The following is a 23,033-nucleotide window of genomic DNA, read 5'->3' on the forward strand; positions in this document are numbered from 1 at the left end:
ATTGAGTGATATTATTGTTATCACTCTCTACTAATGCTCTAACCAATCAGCTCCTAACTGTCATGTTTGAAAAAAGACAGGAGCTGATTGGTTGGGGCATCATTTAAGATCAGTAATGAGTGATAACAAGAATATGACTCAGTGATAAATGAGGTCCTTAAGATGGGAACACACCTAAATGAATGTGCGACCTAGCAACGTGGCAATGCGATGTCACGATATATCATATCACTGTATGCACTACATGAACAGTCATACGATGATGTGATATATTGTTGCATGCTTCATGTAACAAAACCACGTCTTCCGTGGAATTGTCCAATTGGATGGGCAGAGCATCCTGAGAGTGACAGACAGTGACAGACAGAGGAGAGTGAGAGGCAGTGACAGACAGAGGAGAGTGAGAGGCAGTGACAGACAGAGGAGAGTGACAGACAGTGACAGACAGAGGAGAGTGAGAGGCAGTTTAAGAGAGAGACAGGGTAAGAGTCTGATTGACTTTCCATCTTGCTGAAACATAATCTTACTTATATTGTTTGCACTTCAAATTAATTGATATAAAAAGTTTGTTATTTAACTACTTATTTGTGTTTGTCAGTTATCTTTCCCCTGATATAGACAAAAATTGAAGCGCCAAGAGGGCTACTGGGGATATATTGGGTTAATGCCTGCAGCAGCAATCAGAAAAAAGGGAATGCCAACCTTGCAATATAGGTTTATATCAGCGCAGCAATTATATTTTACTTTATGTTATTTGCAAATGAATTGCTACGCTGATATAAACCTACATAAATGTACAACTAAAATTCTGATGTACAAATTTATTAAGTTCCAATATACACAGAAAACATATCACATAACTTAAAAAATATCTCCTGAAAATGTATCGTTCACACTGTCTAAAAATCACGGTGAGATTCCCACTTCATTCAGACACAATTATAATATACAAGTGATCATTGTACATCTGTATCAACTTGATTGTAAGTGATACAAAATGGTAACTTTAGATTATTCAATTGAAATATTCACATATCCTAATATAGCAGTTTGTTATTCCTACTGACATGTTATTCCTATTCCTACTGACATGTTATTCCTATTCCTACTGACATGTTATTCCTATTATTACTGACATGTTATTCCTATTCCTACTGACATGTTATTCCTATTATTACTGACATGTTATTCCTATTCCTACTGACATGTTGTACCTATTCCTACTGACATGTTATTCCTATTCCTACTGACATGTACCTATTCCTACTGACATGTTATTCCTATTCCTACTGAGATGTTATACCTATTCCTACTGACATGTTATTCCTATTCCTACTGAGATGTTATACCTATTCCTACTGACATGTTATTCCTATTCCTACTGACATGTTATTCCTATTCCTACTGAGATGTTATTCCTATTATTACTGACATGTTATACCTATTCCTACTGACATGTTATTCCTATTCCTACTGACATGTTATTCCTATTATTACTGACATGTTATTCCTATTTCTACTGACATGTTATTCCTATTCCTACTGAGATGTTATTCCTATTATTACTGACATGTTATACCTATTCCTACTGACATGTTGTACCTATTCCTACTGACATGTTATACCTATTCCTACTGACATGTTATTCCTATTCCTACTGACATGTTATTCCTTTTCCTACTGAGATGTTAAACCTATTCCTACTGACATGTTATTCCTATTATTACTGACATGTTATTCCTATTCCTACTGACATGTTATTCCTATTCCTACTGACATGTTATTCCTATTATTACTGACATGTTATTCCTATTCCTACTGACATGTTATTCCTATTATTACTGACATGTTATTCCTATTCCTACTGACATGTTATTCCTATTATTACTGACATGTTATACCTATTCCTACTGACATGTTATTCCTATTCCTACTGACATGTTATACCTATTCCTACTGACATGTTATTCCTATTCCTACTGACATGTTATACCTATTCCTACTGAGATGTTATACCTACTCCTACTGACATGTTTTACCTATTCCTACTGACATGTTATTCCTATTATTACTGACATGTTATTCCTATTCCTACTGACATGTTATTCCTATTCCTACTGACATGTTATTCCTATTATTACTGACATGTTATTCCTATTCTTACTAGAGATGAGTGGGTTCGGATCTCATAGATCCGAACCCACTCAAACTTTGAGATCCGGGACGAGAACTGAACGTGCGTTTGGTTCCCTGCCGGCCCCGGATCTCAAACCGAGGCAAAACCATAGAGACGAAATCTCGTGGCTCGCGAGCTTTCATTCCTATGTATATAAGGGACCACAAGGCGGCCGCCTTTTCACTCCGGCTGTAGAGACTGAACAGGGAGGGTGGGTAGTGTCGGGCTGGGAGAGGTAGTACTTACCTGTGCTTGTGCTGTGCTGGTGCTGTGCTGTCTGCTGTGTCCTTGGCTGGTGTACTGCTGATCCATCTGGTGTTGTCACTGCTGTGTCCATCTGAGCTGGTGCTGATCCATCTGGGCTGGTGCTATGCTGTCTGCTGTGTCCATCTAGGCCCAAGTTCTGGACCCGAAAATAAAATAAAAAAATATATTGTCTTTTTATTTTCTTTCTGTGTGTGCATGTTAGGCTTAGCCGCACGAGATACAGGAACGGAACCTAGTATTTTGTCTATTTTTTTCTATGTGTGCATGCTAGGTTAGCTGCACAAGATACAGCAATGCAACTTAGTGCTGCCCGACTCCAGTCATCATCAATCTGTGCTCTGGACCCAAGTTCTGGACCCAAAAAACCCCCAAAACAAGTAGTGTCTTTTGTCTATTTTTTTCTGTGTGTGTGTTAGGCTTAGCCGCACAAGATACCGCAACGCAACCTAGTGCTGCCTGACTCCAGTCTTCATCAATCTGTGCTCTGGGCCCAAGTTCTGGACCTGAAAAAAAACAAACAACAAAATAGTGTCTTTTATCTATTTTTTTTCTGTGTTTGTGTGTTAGGTATAGCCACACAAGATACAGCAACGCAACCTAATGCTGCCCGACTTCAGTCATCATCAATCTGTGTTCTGGGCCCAAGTTCTGGACCCCAAAAAACCCCAAAACAAATAGTGTCTTTTTGTGCCTAATTTTTTTCTGTGTGTACGTGTTAGGCTTAGCTGCACAAGAACAAGATACAGCCAGCAATGCAAGTTGTAACCTAGTGCTTCCCAACTCCAGTCATCATAAATCTGTGCCCTGGGCCCAAGTTCTGGACCCGAAAAAAAATAGTGTCTTTTGTCTTTTTTTTTTCTGTGTGCGCAATACTGCACATGTGTGAATTTTGTAACCGCACTTTGGCTACACTATTGGTGCTTGTGACACTGCTTAAGGACTGCAGAAAAAATGGAGGGCTGTCACATGACAGGAGAGCAAGGCCAAGAACCACATGTTGTAGCTGCCGCCAGCAGTCATCATGATAATGCAAGGCCATCAAGTTCCTCATCCTTTACTACTTTTACTGTAGTAAAGAAAAAAAAAATCGAAAGGCAAGTTTGCTTTAGATAAACAAACAATTTCCAATATGCCATTCACTACACGAAGTGGCAAGGAAAGGATAAGGCCTTGGCCTTTATTTATGATGACTGCTGGTTCTGATAGCCCTTCTGCTTGTAGTAGTAGTGGTGGTGGTACCATTAAAAATTGAAAGTTGTTAAGAAGAGTAAGACAGCTCCAGAAAAAACAACTGTGTGTCCTGAGAAATCGAAATCACAAATCCCTGAGGAGAGTGCAAGTGTGTCTGCGGTTGCCATGTGTGAGCCAGACCTAAATACTAGTGTACTGGAGGATCCTCCAAGTTCCAACATTTGCGTGCCCTCTGTAAAAGTGGGGAAGGGCAGTCAACATCTTGCAGACATAGTCAGTGAGGATGCTTCTGTGGAATTGCACATGGAGGAGAAGGATATTTTGGTAGTTGAAGGTGCTAAGGATGATGAGGATTTTGATGATGAAGATGTTGGTGATGAGGATGTTGATGACGAGGATGTCCTTTGTGTAAGTAAGGCAACAGCTGTTGCCCATGGATTGAAAAAGCCAAAGCCCATTGTTTTCATACCGGTGCAAAAGACAAAAAAATCCACTTCTCATGTGTGAAATTATTTCCACCACAATCCGGACAACAGTTGTCAAGCCATATGTAACCATTGCCAAGCAAGAGTGAGTAGAGGGAGGGACCTAAACCACCTAGGAACCTCCTCCTTGTTACATCTCTTGGAGCGCATTCATCAAATATCAACGTGTATGTCACCAAGTTCCAAAACACAAAATGTAACAAGTCCAGTGTCACGTACCTGCTCCCTCTCTGTGAGATCCAAGCGCCTTTGATCTCCACCACCAACACCTGCATCAGCAAAATCCTCAAGCGTCATCGGGAGTAGTCCTGCTGCATCCAATGTTGTTATTAGAAGCATGATTGACTCCTATACGTGATTCTTTAGAAGGATTCTTGATAACTACGCCTGCTGCTGCTGTTGCTGTGAATGGATCTTCATCCCAGAAGGGGACCAGGAGGAAGACTACTTGTAGTATATCCTCAAAAAACAATTAACTGTCAAACAATCATTTGTAAGGGTAAACAAGTATGACAGCAATCACCCATTTGAACAGCGCATTACTGACGCCATAACAGCTATGATGGTATTAGATGTGCGTCCAGTATCCGCCATTACCGCAGTGGGTTTTCAACAGTTATTTGAGGTCCTGTGTCCTCGCTACCAGATCCTTTCTAGTTTCCGCTTCGCTAGAACAGCAATTCCAAGTCTGTACAAGGACATTAAAAAAAACATTATTAATGTCCTCAGAAATGCTGTTGTCCACTTGACCACTGATCTGGGGACAAGTGGGAAAAGGCAAACTAAGGATTACATGACTGTGACAGCCCACTGGGTAGGTGTATTGCCTACAACAGCAGCAGCAACATCTACCAAAAGACAGCTGATATAGAGGCAAGCTACTCTTTGTATACCTGGTTTCACAAAGAGGCATACCGCTGAGAACCTCTTAGAAAAACTCAGGGAAATCATTGCTAAATGGCTTACCCCACTTGGCACTTGGTGGCCCGCAAAATATCCAGACATTTTGGACATTCGGCAACTGCTTGTCGAAGATTTCATGACCAGCAGGTACTGTTAAATTTGCCCTGCCATCAGCTGAAGTAAGAGGTAGTAACTCAGTGGAATTCTACCCTCTATATGCTTCAGCGGATGGAGGAATAGCAAAAGGCCATCCAGGGCTATACAACTGCCTATGGCATAGGCCGTGGAGGGGGAATGCACCTTACTCAAGCGCAGTGGAGAATAATTTCCGAATTGTGCAAGGTTCTCAAACCCTTTGAACTTGCCACATGTGAAGTTAGTTCAGACACTGCCAGCTTGAGTCAGGTCAATTCCCCTCTTCAGACTTTTGCAAAAACAGCTGGAGAAACTGAAGAAGGAGCTGAAATGGAGTGATTGCTCAAGGTATGTCAGACTGGTGGATCAAGCCCTTGATTCATTTCACCAGGATCCAAGAGTCATTAATCTATTGAAATCGGAAAAATATATTTTGGTGACCATTCTGGATCCTAGGTTTAAGTCCTGCCTTGTGAGTTTTTTTTCCAACAGACTGAAATCTAAAACTATGCAAAGAGCTGTTGGTAAAAAAATTGTCAGCTGCAGCCGCATGTGTAGGCTCCTTCAGTTTCTGCAGCTGCCAGGAAAAAACAAAATTTTCCTTACAGAATGCCTGCTGGTCATGCAGATTGTTCACCAAAAAATTACATCTGGTCGGGCCTGAGAGAACTGCCTACTAGTGACATGTCTTCTACTGTGACTATGTGTGATACTGTCTCCATTCACAGAATGGTGGAGGACTATTTCAGAGATAACATCCTAATAGGCATGTCAGACAGTCCCTTTCAGTACTGGCAGGAAAAAGAGGCAATTTGGAGTCTCATACACAAACTGGCTATTCATTACTTAAGTTGCCCACCCTCCAGTGTGTACTCCGAAAGTGTTTTCAGTGCAGCTGGCAACCTTGTCAGTGATTGGCGTAGGAGGTTACTTCCTCAAAATTTGGAAAAGATGATGTTCATTGAAATGAATTACAAATTCCACGAGGAAGACCTCTATCAACAATTACATCAAAAAATTACAGAGGTGCCTATGGTGGATTCCAGCGGTGATGAATTAATATTGTGTAAAGCAGAGGATGTACACACTGATGGGAATAATGAGGATGATGACAACTTGTAATGTAAATCCAGTTTGTGTATGGGGTAATTTTCATTCCCATGTCCAATGCACATTGGCAGCTAGTTTTATGGGAGTCCAAACAAACCAATCATTTCAGCCACAATTGGCAGTCCTTGCCGCTGAAATGATTGGTTTGTTAAACTGTGAATGTCCTGTTTCGTATACAACATAAGGGTGGGTGATAGGGCCCATGGACTATTCAATCTTGCACCTTTTTCCTTTCCATTATGTGCTGGTTGGGGCATTGCTGCCTGACATTTTAAATTAATGTTATGGTTGGTTTAGGAACCAATGATTTGTTTTTAAATTAATTTATTATCAATTTTACAGCCAGGGGCTGCACCAATGAATTTGTTTTTATTAATTATTCAGTCTGAGGCTGCACCCAATGAATTGTTTTTACTTTTTTAATGAAATTATTATTAATTATTTAAAAAAAATAAATCTCATACTGCACATTCTGGACATATATATATAATTGGAGGTGCTACCTGTGGAGACCATTGATATATACACAAAGAAAAAATACAGGTGCACAACTCCAAATTAACTGATTATATATAAATACATTTTGCAGTAAATACAATAGAGGTTTTTGGCATAATCTTGGCCAAGCTTATGGGCCTGCCCACCATATCCGGGTAACCTCTTGTCGGGCAGGTCCCTAATATACTAAGGCTCAAATCCAGAGCGCAGGACACCCCCAAACTAGCCCAGCCAATCCTCCCCAAAGCACCGCTCTAATAAGAAAAGTGAAGTGTTAAGAGCAGCCGCTGGCCGCATATAAAGCATAAAAATAAAAAAGTGAAATACATATATATAAAGGACACAGACAGTGAAGTATTAAAATGTGTTAAAGGAAAATGTGTTATACTGCATTATAAATACAGGGTGCGGCTTCTGCTGGAGCCGGCCCTGTTTGTCCTGGCTGCTAAATTGCAGCTGATCCAGCACAAGTGATTAAGGGCCTGATTCAGCAAGGATCGCAGTTGCTAATATGCACGCAATTGGCCGATTGTTTCATTCTGCGCATACATATGAATTGCAGTGCGCGTAGGCCTACTAGCCACTGCGATCGGGACTGCGATCGGAATGACTACACAGACCCATCACAGAGTGATTGACAGGAAGAGCTCTTTGTGGGTGGCGTTGGGGGGGTGGTCTGCCAAACACAGGTGTTCCAGTGCGTTTCAATGCCGTTGCAGGGGCGTGCATAAATTACCCACTGCGCAGCCTGAGGCCTCATAGGTCAGGGCTTGTGCAAGTGTACGTGAGGCTGCGATGGTATTTGATTGTACCAATGGTTTCACAGTCTTCCTAAACATTACGGATGTGTGTAAGGGAAGGTGGGCATCCCTGTGTACTGCTGTGGCGGCATAGCGATTGCAATGGCTTAGCATACTATCGCAGTTAAACTGCGTGCGTAATCGCTTTTGCATTCGCAGTTGTGATCCATAATGAATCAGGACCTAAATCCGTGGGATTGTACAGCCAACGCACAGTAGTCCTGGTTAGCTCTGATCTATGAATTGCCGTTATACAGCAGGTGCCACGAGTTCTACAGCAAGTGTGCCCATGGTTTAACCCAGCTGGCCTGTGATAGATCCGTGCTTGCACACAGTTCCAATTTATGTGTGTGTGTCTCAGTGTCCACGTTACTAGTTACGGTCAATGTAAAATAGGACGGTGGCTTTACCGGCAATTGTGGATTTCAGGCTTTAGAAGAAAAGTTGCTCTTGGCTGCAGTGTAAGTCAGATCATGGGCCTGATCAGTGACACGTTTCAACCACCCTGTGTACTGTATCTATCATGGAGACTACACTGCATCGTTGGTGAATAACTGAATATCCAAACATACTGTAGGGTTACATTTCTGCGGGTATGACAGCATAATACACATTAATGAACTACCCGGCACTTGGCTTTTTTGTATTGACTCATATAATTAGTCTGACGAAGCTGCATGTCAGCAGGAATGTGCCGCATGTGCCACGGTGGTATTGGGATGGCAGTCGAAAAGTGGATTTATTTGCGACATACAACACAGTAATGGCGTGGGGTAGCACGCATGCACTAGTTTACCAAAGGCCATCTTGGTAAAAGTGCCTAGCCCGTGTCACTGTACGGAGGAAGGAGACAGCGCAGGAGAGCACTCCTCTACAACAGTAACGGGGAGCGGCGACTAAAATGCGGGTGTGTCTTGAGTGTTTTTCGGGGGGTGTCTCAGCCTGTGACTGCAATTGGCGTCTTGGTACAAATCATGGCAGCAGCAACATTTGCATGTTTCCACACGGTCGCTATGTACAAAGACGCAGTCACAATGGGATCTGCACCCATCTCTGAATCAGGCCCTAGAATCAGTATTGGATCAGTCTATGGGTCAGGATGATAATCCTAGTATTAGCAGCACTGGCACTAGTAGTACTACTGCTAGGAATTCAGCATCTAGTGGAAACAAAGTTCATGTGGGAAGAAGAAACTGTAAGCGAGGCCGATCCACATCACATAAATCTTACTCAATGTCACATAAAACATCAGCTGGTGGCGATGTGTCTGGCTGTGGAAATGTCAATGATGATGAATGTAGTGATTTGGCTAAAAGAAGGAAAATAGCTGGTATTCCATACACAACGCTTAGCGGCAAAGACCATGGGCACTTTTTGCATGACAAAGTTCTGGTAGAAACAATCCCAGGTCCAAAGTGAGTGGCCAACACCGTCATGGATCTCCTGCTATTTCCCAAGCACTAGCTTCCTGCTCTGAGTGTAGTATTAGTAGTGTGACTGGTGTCACCTCCAAAACAGACATACAGTATCCGTAACTGAGAACAATAACACTGAGGCCAAAGAACAAAGTGAGTATCACATAATAATCCAGAGGAGATTCCAAGGCTGTCCATGTGTGTGTGTCAGACAGATCACATACAGTATAGCACTGAGATAAAATCTGAGCAACATCCTCCCACAATTTCTAAATCATCTTTAAATGCGAGGATGAGCAGTACTAAGGGAAATTTTTGAAATAGAGAAGGGAAAATTAGATATTGTTCATCTACAACAGGATGATGGCTATAAATGTGTATATGACAATAATGATGATGATGAATGTGTTGTACCGTACATCTTGTGATGATGATGATGATGAATGTATCCAAGTAAGGCAGCCTCCAGTGTTCCCACCTAATGCCCATGATAAATTCATTGTTGCTATGAGCTGCCAAAAGACCAAAAAATCCACTTCTCCGGTGTGGATCTATTCCTACCATGCCCAGACAATGGGCCCCATTTTTTATCGAGTTTTATCATTCATAACAAATGATAAAACTCGCTGTGTGTGATAAATGGTGCTCCAGCCAATCAGCTCCCATTTGTCATTTTTCAAGCAGATGACAGTTGGGAGCTGATTGGCTGGAGCACCGTTATCATATGCAATGAGATTTATCCCTCGTTGTGAATGATAAAACCCATTGATAAATGAGGCCCATACTGTAGCTTGTTTTGCCATATGCAGCCTCTGTGACACCAGAAGAACTTGAGGTAGGAATGTTAACCATCTAGACACCTCCTCACTAATACATTATTTGCAACGTAATCATGCAGGTCATCCCAAAAAGTGAAATCACACGCAATAAGCAGTCTAGTAACAGCTACTGGCAGCATGGTTACAAATCTTCACCACCAACACCATCATCGATGGCCACCTCAGGAACAATAGTAAGTAGTCCTGTTTCACTGGGTCAAATGCAATCTGATTCCTGTAAAGCAATACATAATTACCAGGAAGAATCTCTGGGAACTAGGACGGATGCTTTTGGGGGTAGATTATCATCTCAGAAGCTGAACCAGAATAAGCCTAGTTTATATAAATTCGCTGATAACAAGTGAAAGGGGAAGTAAGTATGACAGCCATCACCCTGTTGCACAGCAAATCACCAAAGCCATGACAGCCATGTTAGCACATGATCTGCGTCCAACATCGGTAATAGATGCAGCAGGTTTCAGCCGATTAGTAGAGGTCATGTGCCCACACTAACAAATTCCAGCTTGATTTCATTTCCATTGAACAGCAATCTTACATCTACACATGGAGGTCAGAGCCAAAGTCAATACGTACCTTGAAAAGAACATTGTACCCACTATTCCCCTTACTATGGATATGTAGACAGATGGAACTGTTTAAACAAAATACTATATGACTGTGACAGCCCACTGGATTGGGGTATTGCCCTCAGAACACCGGTGCAGGAACCCCAACATCAATTGAGATGCCAACGCCGGAATCCTGACAGCCAGCATCCCAAGTGTACGTATAGTGGGCTGGGTTAGCTGTTAGCTACATGGGGGGAGGGTTAGGTTTAGGTACTACAGGGGGGTTAGGGTTAGGCTGCAGGAGAGGGGGAGGTTAGAGAGGCTGCAGACAGGGGGGTTAGGTTTAGGCACCCGAGGTGGGAGGGTTAGGCACTAAGAGGTGAGGGTTAGGTTTAGGCACTAAGGGGATGGTTATGGTGCGGGAAGAGGGTTAGGGGTAGAATGCAGGAAGGGAGGGTTAGGGGGGGAAGGGGGTAGAGTTGGAATACTTACTCAGACCCTGTCGGGTTTCTGAGCATCGGGATGCCGCCGGCGGTATTTGATAGCCGGCAAACCGACAGCCGGTCTCCCATACTCAGCCCTTACAAACATCTATACATGCAGCTTCCTATAGAGCAGACAACCAGTTACAGTTAATTACAGGTCAGGATAATGGATTATTTATGATCAATTAGAATTCCACTAACTAGTGCAAAGACATGAAGTCTAATGCAGCCATGGTTTTCACCGATGACCCATAAAAGGGGATTTGAGCTTTGCTGTGCCAGGTTGTCAGGTAGAGCAAAGCATAGGAAAGATAAGCTAGAGAGTGGTCAGAAAGCAGGGTCAGTACAGGGATCAGTGAATGAATAATGCAGAGAATAGTGAGGCCACTAGCTGAGGTCAGCACAGGATATTTAGAATAGCCAAGTGGTCAAGCAGAAGCAGGTCAAAGAGCCAGCCAGGTCAGAATACAGAAATCAGCAGACTCAAACAAGCAGAACACGCTGGAGTTAAATTTCATAGCCTAATATTCTGACCTTAGTCTGGAGTCAGATAGGCTGGCCTGATTTGCATTTGGCACCAGAGTAACCTCAACAGTCACATGACTGCAAGTAGAAAGTCCAAAAAGTGCCACGCACCCCCTGCCCTATAATGAGAAGCAGGACACCAGTCAGTGGAGGGAACAGAGGGCCTGATTCAGACCCAGTCGCAAGCGCTGTGCACTTGCAATTGGGTCGATGGTGGGCCAGTGCGCATGCGCATGACGGAGCCGGCTCCGTCATGAGCATGCGCGAGACCTGGATAGCGACAGGCAAGCCGTCGCTCTGGGTCTCGTACCAAAAGGGGTGTGTTGTCGATGTTGAGTGACAGCATGCCCCTTTTGGTGGACGAGCCAGGGGGGTGGCTGCCCAGACAGAGGCGTTCCCATGTGAATCTCCCTGTTAGAGAGATTCACATGGGAACAGAGGCGTTCCCATCCCTCTGTTAGAGCCGAAATCTCTCTGGGGCTTGCGGCCACGAGACCCTACCACAAGGGCCTCGTCGCAAGCCCGATGGTCGCGATGGTCTTGGTCACCCACAGCTATGCGAACGGCCAGGAGGCCCTTCTAAAAAAAAAAAGACCGGCCCTGATTCAGAGCGAGCTATCTGTCAGAGCGTCACTCAACATCGACAGCATGCCCCCTTTGGTACGAGACCCGGAGCAATGGATTGTCCGTCGCTATCCGGGTCTCACGTATGCGCACGATGGAGCCGGCTCCATTGTGCGCATGCGCTCTGGGCCACCATCGACCCGGTTGCGAGCGTTCAGCGCTTGCGACCGGGTCTGAATCAGGCCCAGAGAGCACAAATGGGAGACAGAAGGCAGCCACACAAAGTGGCAGTGTCAGAGCCAGAGCTGTCTGACAGTTCCACTTTAATGGACATTATTTTCTAATTTACCCAATCTTTGTCACCATCTAGTGTTATTAATATATATTGCAACTTTGACCATTTAATATTGTCTATCTCTGACTTAAAAATATCTGTTCTGGATGGGAACTTGTTTTAGCTTTGCTGTCTTTTTTTGTGAATGGCAGATGGATCTCAACAGCAATGGGATGTACCTGATAAAGAGAGCGGCCTAGGATTAGATTTAGGATGGTCACTTGGCACTCACATCCAATCCAGGGATGCCATATTTGTTTTGGTAACACATCTATCAAGTCCCGTGGCCAATCACATTCAATATTGTACCACTGGTGGGGATTCCACAACTTAGAATATATTAATGACAAATCTTAATATATGATAAGATATTACAAAATATCCTAAAATAAATCTATACATATATTCATGCCTTAAGCATCATTTATGTTTGTTTTACGCACTTATTATGTGGAAGATCCACTTAGTGAAAATCCTGATATTAGTTTAATCTGAACCTCATAGGCCTCCACTGAGAATCTCATAGGCTTCCATTGGAGCTTCCCAATGCACCCTGGGTAGATGATAGTACAGCTCCATCATTTTACAACCCTTATGTTCACTTCAAAAAGGTGCAGCTATATTGTATTATCCCCTTTATAACAGGAACAATGGTAAGAATTCTGACCTACATTGTACATGTGTTACCATTAGGTAGCTCATGTTGTACATATGTTTATATATATATATATATATATATATACACACAGTATATAAAACACTTATGTATTACATGTCTCTATGTTGTCATTACATGAAGTACATATTGTACTGTAACTCCATTAAATTACTTGTTTGTATTAGTTTCACCAAATTGATTAAATAATTTGTTTTCTTGAATGCTATGACTGCAATAGGACCTTATACTTCAGATTTTCACATCTAGTTTGGACTTATTGAAAAGTAAGAGTAGTTATGCTGTCTGTCAATGGTAACTCATGCCATATGGAAGTTTATAGAGAGGACAGAACACATATGTGAAAAATGTCTGTGTCCTAAAGATAACCAGATCTACACTAATTACCATATCTGAGAAGACACATTGATTTATCTGATTGGACCAGATTTGTTTGCATAAGCAATTCTGCTAAAAATCTTATTGTAGAGCAATCCTTCACTCTCTTGGTTTACGTAGCACTGCCCTCTCCTGGCTTTACTCCTACCTCTCTGATCATTCCTTCTCTGTGTCCTCTCATGACTCCTCTTCCCCCCCGTTTCCACTAACAGTAGGAGTTCCCCAACGTTCTGTTCTTGGACCTCTCCTTTTCTCCCTATATACTGTACATCCTCTTTAGGTGAACTCATAAACTCATTTGACCTCCAATATCATCTCTATGCTGATGATACTCAAATTTACCTTTCCACCCCTGAGCTCTCCCCCTCGCTCCTTACCTGTATCTTCAACTGTCTCTCTGCTGTCTCTTCATGGATGTCCCAGCGCTTTCTTAAACTTAACATGTCTAAGACTGAGCTGATCATTTTCCCACCCTCTTCCACTACCTCACTTCCCACAATTTCATTATCTATTGATGGCACAACTATCACCTCTAGCCCCAAAGTGCGCTGTCTTGGAGTTATCCTAGACTCCTCCCTCTCCTTTAAACCACACATTCAGTACCTCTCACAGTCCTGCCATTTCCACCTAAAAAATATCTCCAGGATTAGACCCTTCCTCCCAGGATGCCACTAAAACCCTCATCCACTCACTGGTCATCTCCAGATTGGACTACTGTAACCTTCTCCTAGCTGGCCTCCCAGTCTCTCACCTCTCTCCACTACAATCTGTTCTCAATGCTGCTGCTCGGCTCATCTTCCTCTCCAGGCATTCTACATCTGCTTCCCCTCTCCTTCAAGCCCTACACTGGCTCCCCTTCCCCTTCAGATGTCACTTCAAAGTTCTTACACTCGCATACAAAGCCCTCTCCAAATCCTCTCCCACATACATTTCTGACCTTCTCTCCCTTCAAACTCCCGCCCGCCCACTTCGCTCAACAAATGCATGCCACCTCTCTTGCCAACTGATTACTTCCTCCCACTCCTGCATTCAAGATTTTGCCCATGCTGCTCCCTACCTTTGGAATGTTCTCTCTCTCCCTATCAGACTCTCCACCTCTCTACAAAGCTTCAAATGGGCTCTCAAGACCCACTTCTTCATCAAGGCCTTCCAGCTCTCATGCTAACCCACTTCATGCTCTTTCCTCCCTATCTTCCCCTTCTGTGTCACACCTGTCTGTCTGCCCCTCCCCTTAGAATGTAAGCTCTCATGAGCAGGGACCTCTTCCCTCATGTGCTTCTCTTTACATTTTCTTTGACTCTTTACTCCCCATTAGGGCACCTAACACGTGACTGCCAACTCCCGGCTGCTTATTGTGAGTGTTTAATCGCTATTGCAGCAATGTATATAAATCGTGTCCTTGTCCTGCACTGAAATGTACTCTACTTGTTCTTTTTTCACTTATTAGTTCTATGTACTAAGTAAGGCACCGCGGAACACTTGTGGCGCCATATAAATAAAGGATAATAATAATAATATTGTTATCAGCACGGTCTTGCTGTACCTATGGAAATGACCACTAAGGTAAAGTAAAACTTCTGCAATTATCAGGTTATGAGCTGATGTCCATTTTTATAATTTCTTTATTTTAAACCCTATACATTATACCACAGGGACCTGGCTATTTGAACACAAAGAAGTTTTTATTTTGTAACTTCACTAAGTTCTTCTACTATACCTGTGATATATTTGTCAGGTATTTCATTTGTGTTCAATTTTCTGATGCACAAGACAAAATACAACATTTGATAAAATTACTTTATTGAAAGATTTCCAAACCCATAAAGAAAATAACATCCTACGTATTTTAGTTAGCAGCAATAGTGTTGGAGATCCAGGTGTTGTAGTTGCAGACCTTGGTGTAGACACCGGGATAGTTTGCCAGGGCACAGCCGTATCCCCAGGACACAATACCCTGAAGCTCTCCTCTACAGACCACGGGTCCACCAGAGTCACCCTGAACAGGAGAGTGAGCAGACATATTGTTAGCAATTCCTACTAAATTATGATCTACACGGGAAAATGACAAAATGATCTGTCTATGGGATCACAGGTTGTTGAAACAAACTTTCTCACGTTTATAAAGTTATTGCTGTATAATATACTTACAGTATACAATACTACATACACATAATAGTGAATCTATGGTCTCGAGGCCTGATTCAGCAAGGAACGCAGTTGCAAATCCGCACGCCGATTGTTGAGAAATGCATCATGGTACACATGCGGGAATTAGCTGCTGTGATCGGGACTGTGGGCCTGATTCAGACCTGCTCACAAGCGCTGTGCACTTGCAAGTGGGTCGATGGTGGGGCATTGCGCACGCGCAAGCCCCGGAGCGAGAGAGAAATTCTCTCACTCCGGGGCTCGCTACAAACGGGGCGGCTGTCGATGTTGACAGCTTGCCCAGTTTTGTAGGCGGGGTGGGGGGGTGGCTGGACAAACGGAGGGCGGCCCTACTGACATCACGAGTGATGTCAGTGGTGAGCTTCCTGCTCTATTAGAGCCGAAAGTGCACTGGGGCTTGCGGCAGACAAGACCCTACCACAAGGGTCTCGTCGCAAGCCCGATGGTCACCCACAGCTTAGCGAGCGGCAAGGAGGCAGGTTTTAAAAAAACATGCGGCTGCCCTGATTCAGAGCGAGTGCTCGCTTTTTGGCGTGGCTCTGAATCAGGCCCTGTGATCGCAGAGATTACGGAGACCCACTGGAAAGTGATTGACATGATGTGCCATTTGGGGAAGGTGACAGGGGGTGGTCGGCCAAATGCTGGCATGCCAGTGTGTTTGGATGCCATTACAGGGGCTTGCATACATTACCCACTGCGACGACATATGCAGCTTGAACTTCCATAACGTGCGATGAAGTTAGCAATTTCTGATCTGGTCTCCCCTTGTGTAAGTGTGCGTGAGCCTCTGATGCTACTGGATGGTTTCCGATGGTTAAGCTATTCTGATAAGTATTATGGATGTGTCCAAGGTAAACTGGGCGTCATTATGTGGTACTGAGATTGCATTGCGATCGCAATGGGTGAGCATACTTTCGCAGTGAGACTGCATGCGTCAATGCTATTGCATTCACAATTTTGTTCCTTACTGAATCAGACCATCCGTTCTATAGTGATTAGCACAGGGCTGGATTAACAATGGGGCGAGTGGAGCTGCAGATCCACTTGCCCCATTGTTTATCCGGCCCTTGGGCGAGTGGTGTTTGCCCCTCCAGTTGTGCAAGTAAGGTGGTACTGGCAGGTACACAAACCACCTTACTTACTGGATACTAAGTTGGCTGCCGCCTGCCAGACATGTTGCACTGACCATCATTGACAGAGACTGGAAGCATTAGGCAGCAGCCATAGGACTGATCTCTTGCTCCTCCTCCCACAAAGCTGCAATTAGGCGTCCACCTAGATCCTGACTCAGTATTCATTCTTGCTGACCATGCAATATCTAGGCAGCGATGCTGCCATCAGTGCCGTGTGACAACTCTGCAAGAGTGGCAGGGCCTGGAGGAGTGACTGTGCCTGGAGGAGTGGCAGTGCAGCGGAGCATGAGAGGGCAGGAAAGACAGGTGTAAATGTTATGGGGGGAGGACAAAACAAGACATAGCAGGCAAGGGGTGAGAGGACAATATTAGAAATACAGTAGAAGAGGGAAATGACAAGGACAATACAATAAATAGAGGAGGAGACAAATACAAGACATAGAGGTGGTGGACAAGACAAAACATGGGGAATATGCAAAACATAAAAGGGTTTACATGATACAGGGCATACTGATAGGAGGGTGATACAGAACATAAGACTGACGGGTTGGACAGAACAATGCAGGACATAGAGAATGGGGGACAGCACAATGCAGGACATAGAGATAGGGGACAGCACAATGCAGGACATACAGATAGGGGACAGTACAATGCAGGACATAAAGATAGGGGACAGCACAATGCAGGACATACAGATAGGGGACAGCACAATGCAGGACATACAGAATGGGAGACAGCACAATGCAGGACATACAGAATGGGGGAAAGCACAATGCAGGACATACAGATAGGGGACAGCACAATGCAGGACATACAGAAAGGGGACAGCACAATGCAGGACATAGAGAATGGGGGACAGCACAATGCAGGACATACAGAATGGGAGACAGCACAATGCAAGACATAGAGAATGAGGGACAGCACAATGCAGGACATACAGAATGGGGGACAGCACAATGCAGGACATACAGAATGGGGGACAGCACAATACAGGACATAGAGAATGGGGGACAGCACAATGCAGGACATAGAGAATGGGGGACAGCACAATGCAGGACATACAGAATGGGGGACAGTACAATGCAGGACATACAGAATGAGGGACAGCACAATGCAGGACATACAGATAGGGGACAGCACAATGCAGGACATACAGAATGGGGACAGTACAATGCAGGACATACAGAATGGGGGACAGCACAATGCAGGACATACAGAAGGGGGACAGCACAATGCAGGACATACAGAATGGGGGACAGCACAATGCAGGACATAGAGAATGGGGGACAGCACAATGCAGGACAAACAGAATGGGGGACAGCACAATGCAGGACATAGAGAATGAGGGACAGCACAATATAGGACATACAGAATGGGGGACAGCACAATGCAGGACATACAGAATGGGGGACAGCACAATGCAGGACATACAGAATGGGGACAGCACAATGCAGGACATACAGAATGGGGGACAGCACAATGCAGGACATACAGAATGGGGGACAGCAGAATGCAGGACAATCAGAATGGGTGACAGCACAATACAGGACATATAGAATGGGGGACAGCACAATGCAGGACAATCAGAATGGGAGACAGCACAATGCAGGACATAGAGAATGGGGGACAGCACAATGCAGGATATATAGATAGGGGACAGCACAAAGCAGGACATACAGATAGGGGACAGCACAATGCAGGACATACAGAATGGGAGACAGCACAATGCAGGACATAGAGAATGGGGGACAGCACAATGCAGGACATAGAGAATGGGGGACAGCACAATGCAGGACATATAGATAGGGGACAGCACAAAGCAGGACATACAGATAGGGGACAGCACAATGTAGGACATACAGAATGGGAGACAGTACAATGCAGGACATACGGATTGGGGACAGCACAATGCAGGACATACAGAATGGGGGACAGCACAATGCAGGACAAATAGAACGGGGGGCAGCAAAATGCAGGACATAGAGAATGGGGGACAGTACAATGCAGTACATACAGATAGGGGACAGCACAATGCAGGACATACAGATAGGGGACAGCACAATGCAGGACATACAGAATGGAGGACAGCACATAGCAGGACATACAGTATGGGAGACAGCTCAATGCAGGATATACAGAATGGAGGACAGCACAATGCAGGACATACAGAATGGGGGACAGCACAATGTAGGACATACAGAATGGGGGACAGCACAATGCAGGACATACAGATAGGGGACAGCACAATGCAGGACATACAGAATGGGGGACAGCACAATGCAGGACATACAGAATGGGGGACAGCACAATGCAGGACATACAGAATGGGGGACAGCAGAATGCAGGACAATCAGAATGAGTGACAGCACAATGCAGGACATACAGAATGGGGACAGCACAATGCAGGACATACAGAATGGGGGACATTACAAGGCAGGACATACAGAATGGGAGACAGCACAATGCAGGACATACAGAAAGGGAGACAGCACAATGCAGGACATAGAGAATGGGGGACAGCACAATGCAGGACATAGAGAGAGGGGACAGCACTATGCAGGACATACAGATAGGGGACAGCACAATGCAGGACATACAGAATGGGAGACAGTACAATGCAGGACATACAGATAGGGGACAGCACAATGCAGGACATACAGAATGGGGGACAGCACAATGCAGGACAAATAGAATGGGGGGCAGCACAATGAAGGACATAGAGAATGGGGGACAGCACAATGCAGTACATACAGATAGGGGACAGCACGATGCAGGACATACAGAATGGGGGACAGCACAATGCAGGACGTACAGAATGGGGGACAGCAGAATGCATGACGTACAGAATGTGGGACAGCACAATGCAGGACGTACAGAATGGGGGACAGCACAATGCATGACAAACAGAATGGGGGACAGCACAATTCAGGACAAACAGAAGGAGCGACAGCACAATGCAGGACATACAGATAGGGGACAGCACAATGCAGGACATACAGAATGGGGGACAGCACAATGCAGGACATACAGAATTGGGGACAGCACAATGCAGGACATACAGAATGGTGGACAGCACAATGCAGGACATACAGAGTGGGGGACAGCACAATGCAGGACATACAGAATGGGGGACAGCACAATGCAGGACATAGAGAATGGGGGACAGCACAAAGCAGGACATAGAGAATGGGGGACAGCACAATGCAGGACATAGACATAGAGAATGGGGGACAGCACAATGCAGGACATAGAGAATGGGTAACAGCACAATGCAGGACATAGAGAATGGGGGACAGCACAATGCAGGACATAGAGAATGGGGAACAGCACAATGCAGGAAATACAGAATGGGGACAGCGCAATGCAGGACATACAGAATGGGAGACAGCGCAATGCAGGACATACAGAATGGGGGACAGCGCAATGCAGGACATACAGATAGGGGACAGCGCGATGCAGGACATACAGAATGGGGGACAGCACAATGCAGGACGTACAGAATGGGGGACAGCAGAATGCATGACATACAGAATGGGGGACAGCACAATGCAGGACGTACAGAATGGGGGACAGCACAATGCTTGACAAACAGAATGGGGGACAGCACAATTCAGGACAAACAGAATTAGCGACAGCACAATGCATGACATACAGATAGGGGACAGCACAATGCAGGAAATACAGAATGGGGGACAGCACAATGCAGGACATACAGAATGGGGGACAGCACAATGCAGGACCTACAGAATGGGGGACAGCACAATGCAGGACATACAGAATGGGAGACAGCACAATGCAGGACATACAGAATGGGGGACAGCACAATGCAGGACATATAGAATGGGGGACAGCACAATGCAGGACATACAGAATGGGGCACAGCACAATATAGGACATACAGAATGGGGGACAGCACAATGCAGGACATACAGAATGGGGGACAGCACAATGCAGGACATACAGAATGGGGGACAGCACAATGCAGGACATACAGAATGGGGGACAGCACAATGCAGGACATACAGAATGGGGGACAGCAGAATGCAGGACAATCAGAATGAGTGACAGCACAATGCAGGACATACAGAATGGGGACAGCACAATGCAGGACATACAGAATGGGGGACATTACAAGGCAGGACATACAGAATGGGAGACAGCACAATGCAGGACATACAGAATGGGAGACAGCACAATGCAGGACATAGAGAATGGGGGACAGCACAATGCAGGACATAGAGAGAGGGGACAGCACTATGCAGGACATACAGATAGGGGACAGCACAATGCAGGACATACAGATAGGGGACAGCACAATGCAGGACATACAGAATGGGAGACAGCACAATGCAGGACATACAGTATGGGAGACAGCACAATGCAGGACATACAGAATGGGGGACAGCACAATGCAGGACATACAGATGGGGGACAGCACAATGCAGGACATACAGAATGGGGGACAGCACAATGCAGGACATAGAGAATGGGGGACAGCACAAAGCAGGACATAGAGAATGGGGGACAGCACAATGCAGGACATAGACATAGAGAATGGGGGACAGCACAATGCAGGACATAGAGAATGGGTAACAGCACAATGCAGGACATAGAGAATGGGGGACAGCACAATGCAGGACATAGAGAATGGGGAACAGCACAATGCAGGAAATACAGAATGGGGACAGCGCAATGCAGGACATACAGAATGGGAGACAGCGCAATGCAGGACATACAGAATGGGGGACAGCGCAATGCAGGACATACAGATAGGGGACAGCACGATGCAGGACATACAGAATGGGGGACAGCACAATGCAGGACGTACAGAATGGGGGACAGCAGAATGCATGACATACAGAATGGGGGACAGCACAATGCAGGACGTACAGAATGGGGGACAGCACAATGCTTGACAAACAGAATGGGGGACAGCACAATTCAGGACAAACAGAATGAGCGACAGCACAATGCAGGACATACAGATAGGGGACAGCACAATGCAGGAAATACAGAATGGGGGACAGCACAATGCAGGACATACAGAATGGGGGACAGCACAATGCAGGACCTACAGAATGGGGGACAGCACAATGCAGGACATACAGAATGGGAGACAGCACAATGCAGGACATACAGAATGGGGGACAGCACAATGCAGGACATATAGAATGGGGGACAGCACAATGCAGGACATACAGAATGGGGCACAGCACAATATAGGACATACAGAATGGGGGACAGCACAATGTAGGACATACAGAATGGGGGACAGCACAATGCAGGACATACAGAATGGGGGACAGCACAATGCAGGACATACAGAATGGGGGACAGCACAATGCAGGACATACAGAATGGGGGACAGCAGAATGCAGGACAATCAGAATGAGTGACAGCACAATGCAGGACATACAGAATGGGGACAGCACAATGCAGGACATACAGAATGGGGGACATTACAAGGCAGGACATACAGAATGGGAGACAGCACAATGCAGGACATACAGAAAGGGAGACAGCACAATGCAGGACATAGAGAATGGGGGACAGCACAATGCAGGACATAGAGAGAGGGGACAGCACTATGCAGGACATACAGATAGGGGACAGCACAATGCAGGACATACAGAATGGGAGACAGTACAATGCAGGACATACAGATAGGGGACAGCACAATGCAGGACATACAGAATGGGGGACAGCACAATGCAGGACAAATAGAATGGGGGGCAGCACAATGAAGGACATAGAGAATGGGGGACAGCACAATGCAGTACATACAGATAGGGGACAGCACGATGCAGGACATACAGAATGGGGGACAGCACAATGCAGGACGTACAGAATGGGGGACAGCAGAATGCATGACGTACAGAATGGGGGACAGCACAATGCAGGACGTACAGAATGGGGGACAGCACAATGCATGACAAACAGAATGGGGGACAGCACAATTCAGGACAAACAGAAGGAGCGACAGCACAATGCAGGACATACAGATAGGGGACAGCACAATGCAGGACATACAGAATGGGGGACAGCACAATGCAGGACATACAGAATGGGGGACAGCACAATGCAGGACATACAGAATGGGGGACAGCACAATGCAGGACATACAGAATGGGAGACAGCACAATGCAGGACATACAGAATGGGGGACAGCACAATGCAGGACATATAGAATGGGGGACAGCACAATGCAGGACATACAGAATGGGGCACAGCACAATATATAGGACATACAGAATGGGGGACAGCACACTGCAGGACATAGAGAATGGGGGACAGTACAATGCAGAACATATAGATAGGGGACAGCACAATGCAGGACATACAGATAGGGGACAGTACAATGCAGGACATACAGAATGGGGGACAGCACAATGCAGGACATACAGA

General features: G+C 45.2%; 1 protein-coding gene across 1 annotated transcript in view; it reads right to left on the minus strand.

Annotated features, from left to right (window-relative positions):
* Nucleotides 1–15,175: 15,175 nt before the first annotated feature.
* The window catches only part of LOC148516909 (trypsin-like), a 90,042-nt gene continuing 82,184 nt past the window's right edge, over nucleotides 15,176–23,033 (minus strand). Inside the window, exon 5 of the mRNA XM_088479403.1 lies at nucleotides 15,176–15,325. Within this exon, the coding sequence (XP_088335529.1) occupies nucleotides 15,176–15,325 (150 nt within the window). The remainder of the gene's footprint in view (nucleotides 15,326–23,033) is intronic.

Source organism: Taudactylus pleione, unplaced genomic scaffold (assembly GCF_031769625.1).
Source record: "Taudactylus pleione unplaced genomic scaffold, aTauple2 ptg000231l, whole genome shotgun sequence".
NCBI classification, from domain to species: Eukaryota; Metazoa; Chordata; class Amphibia; order Anura; family Myobatrachidae; genus Taudactylus; species Taudactylus pleione.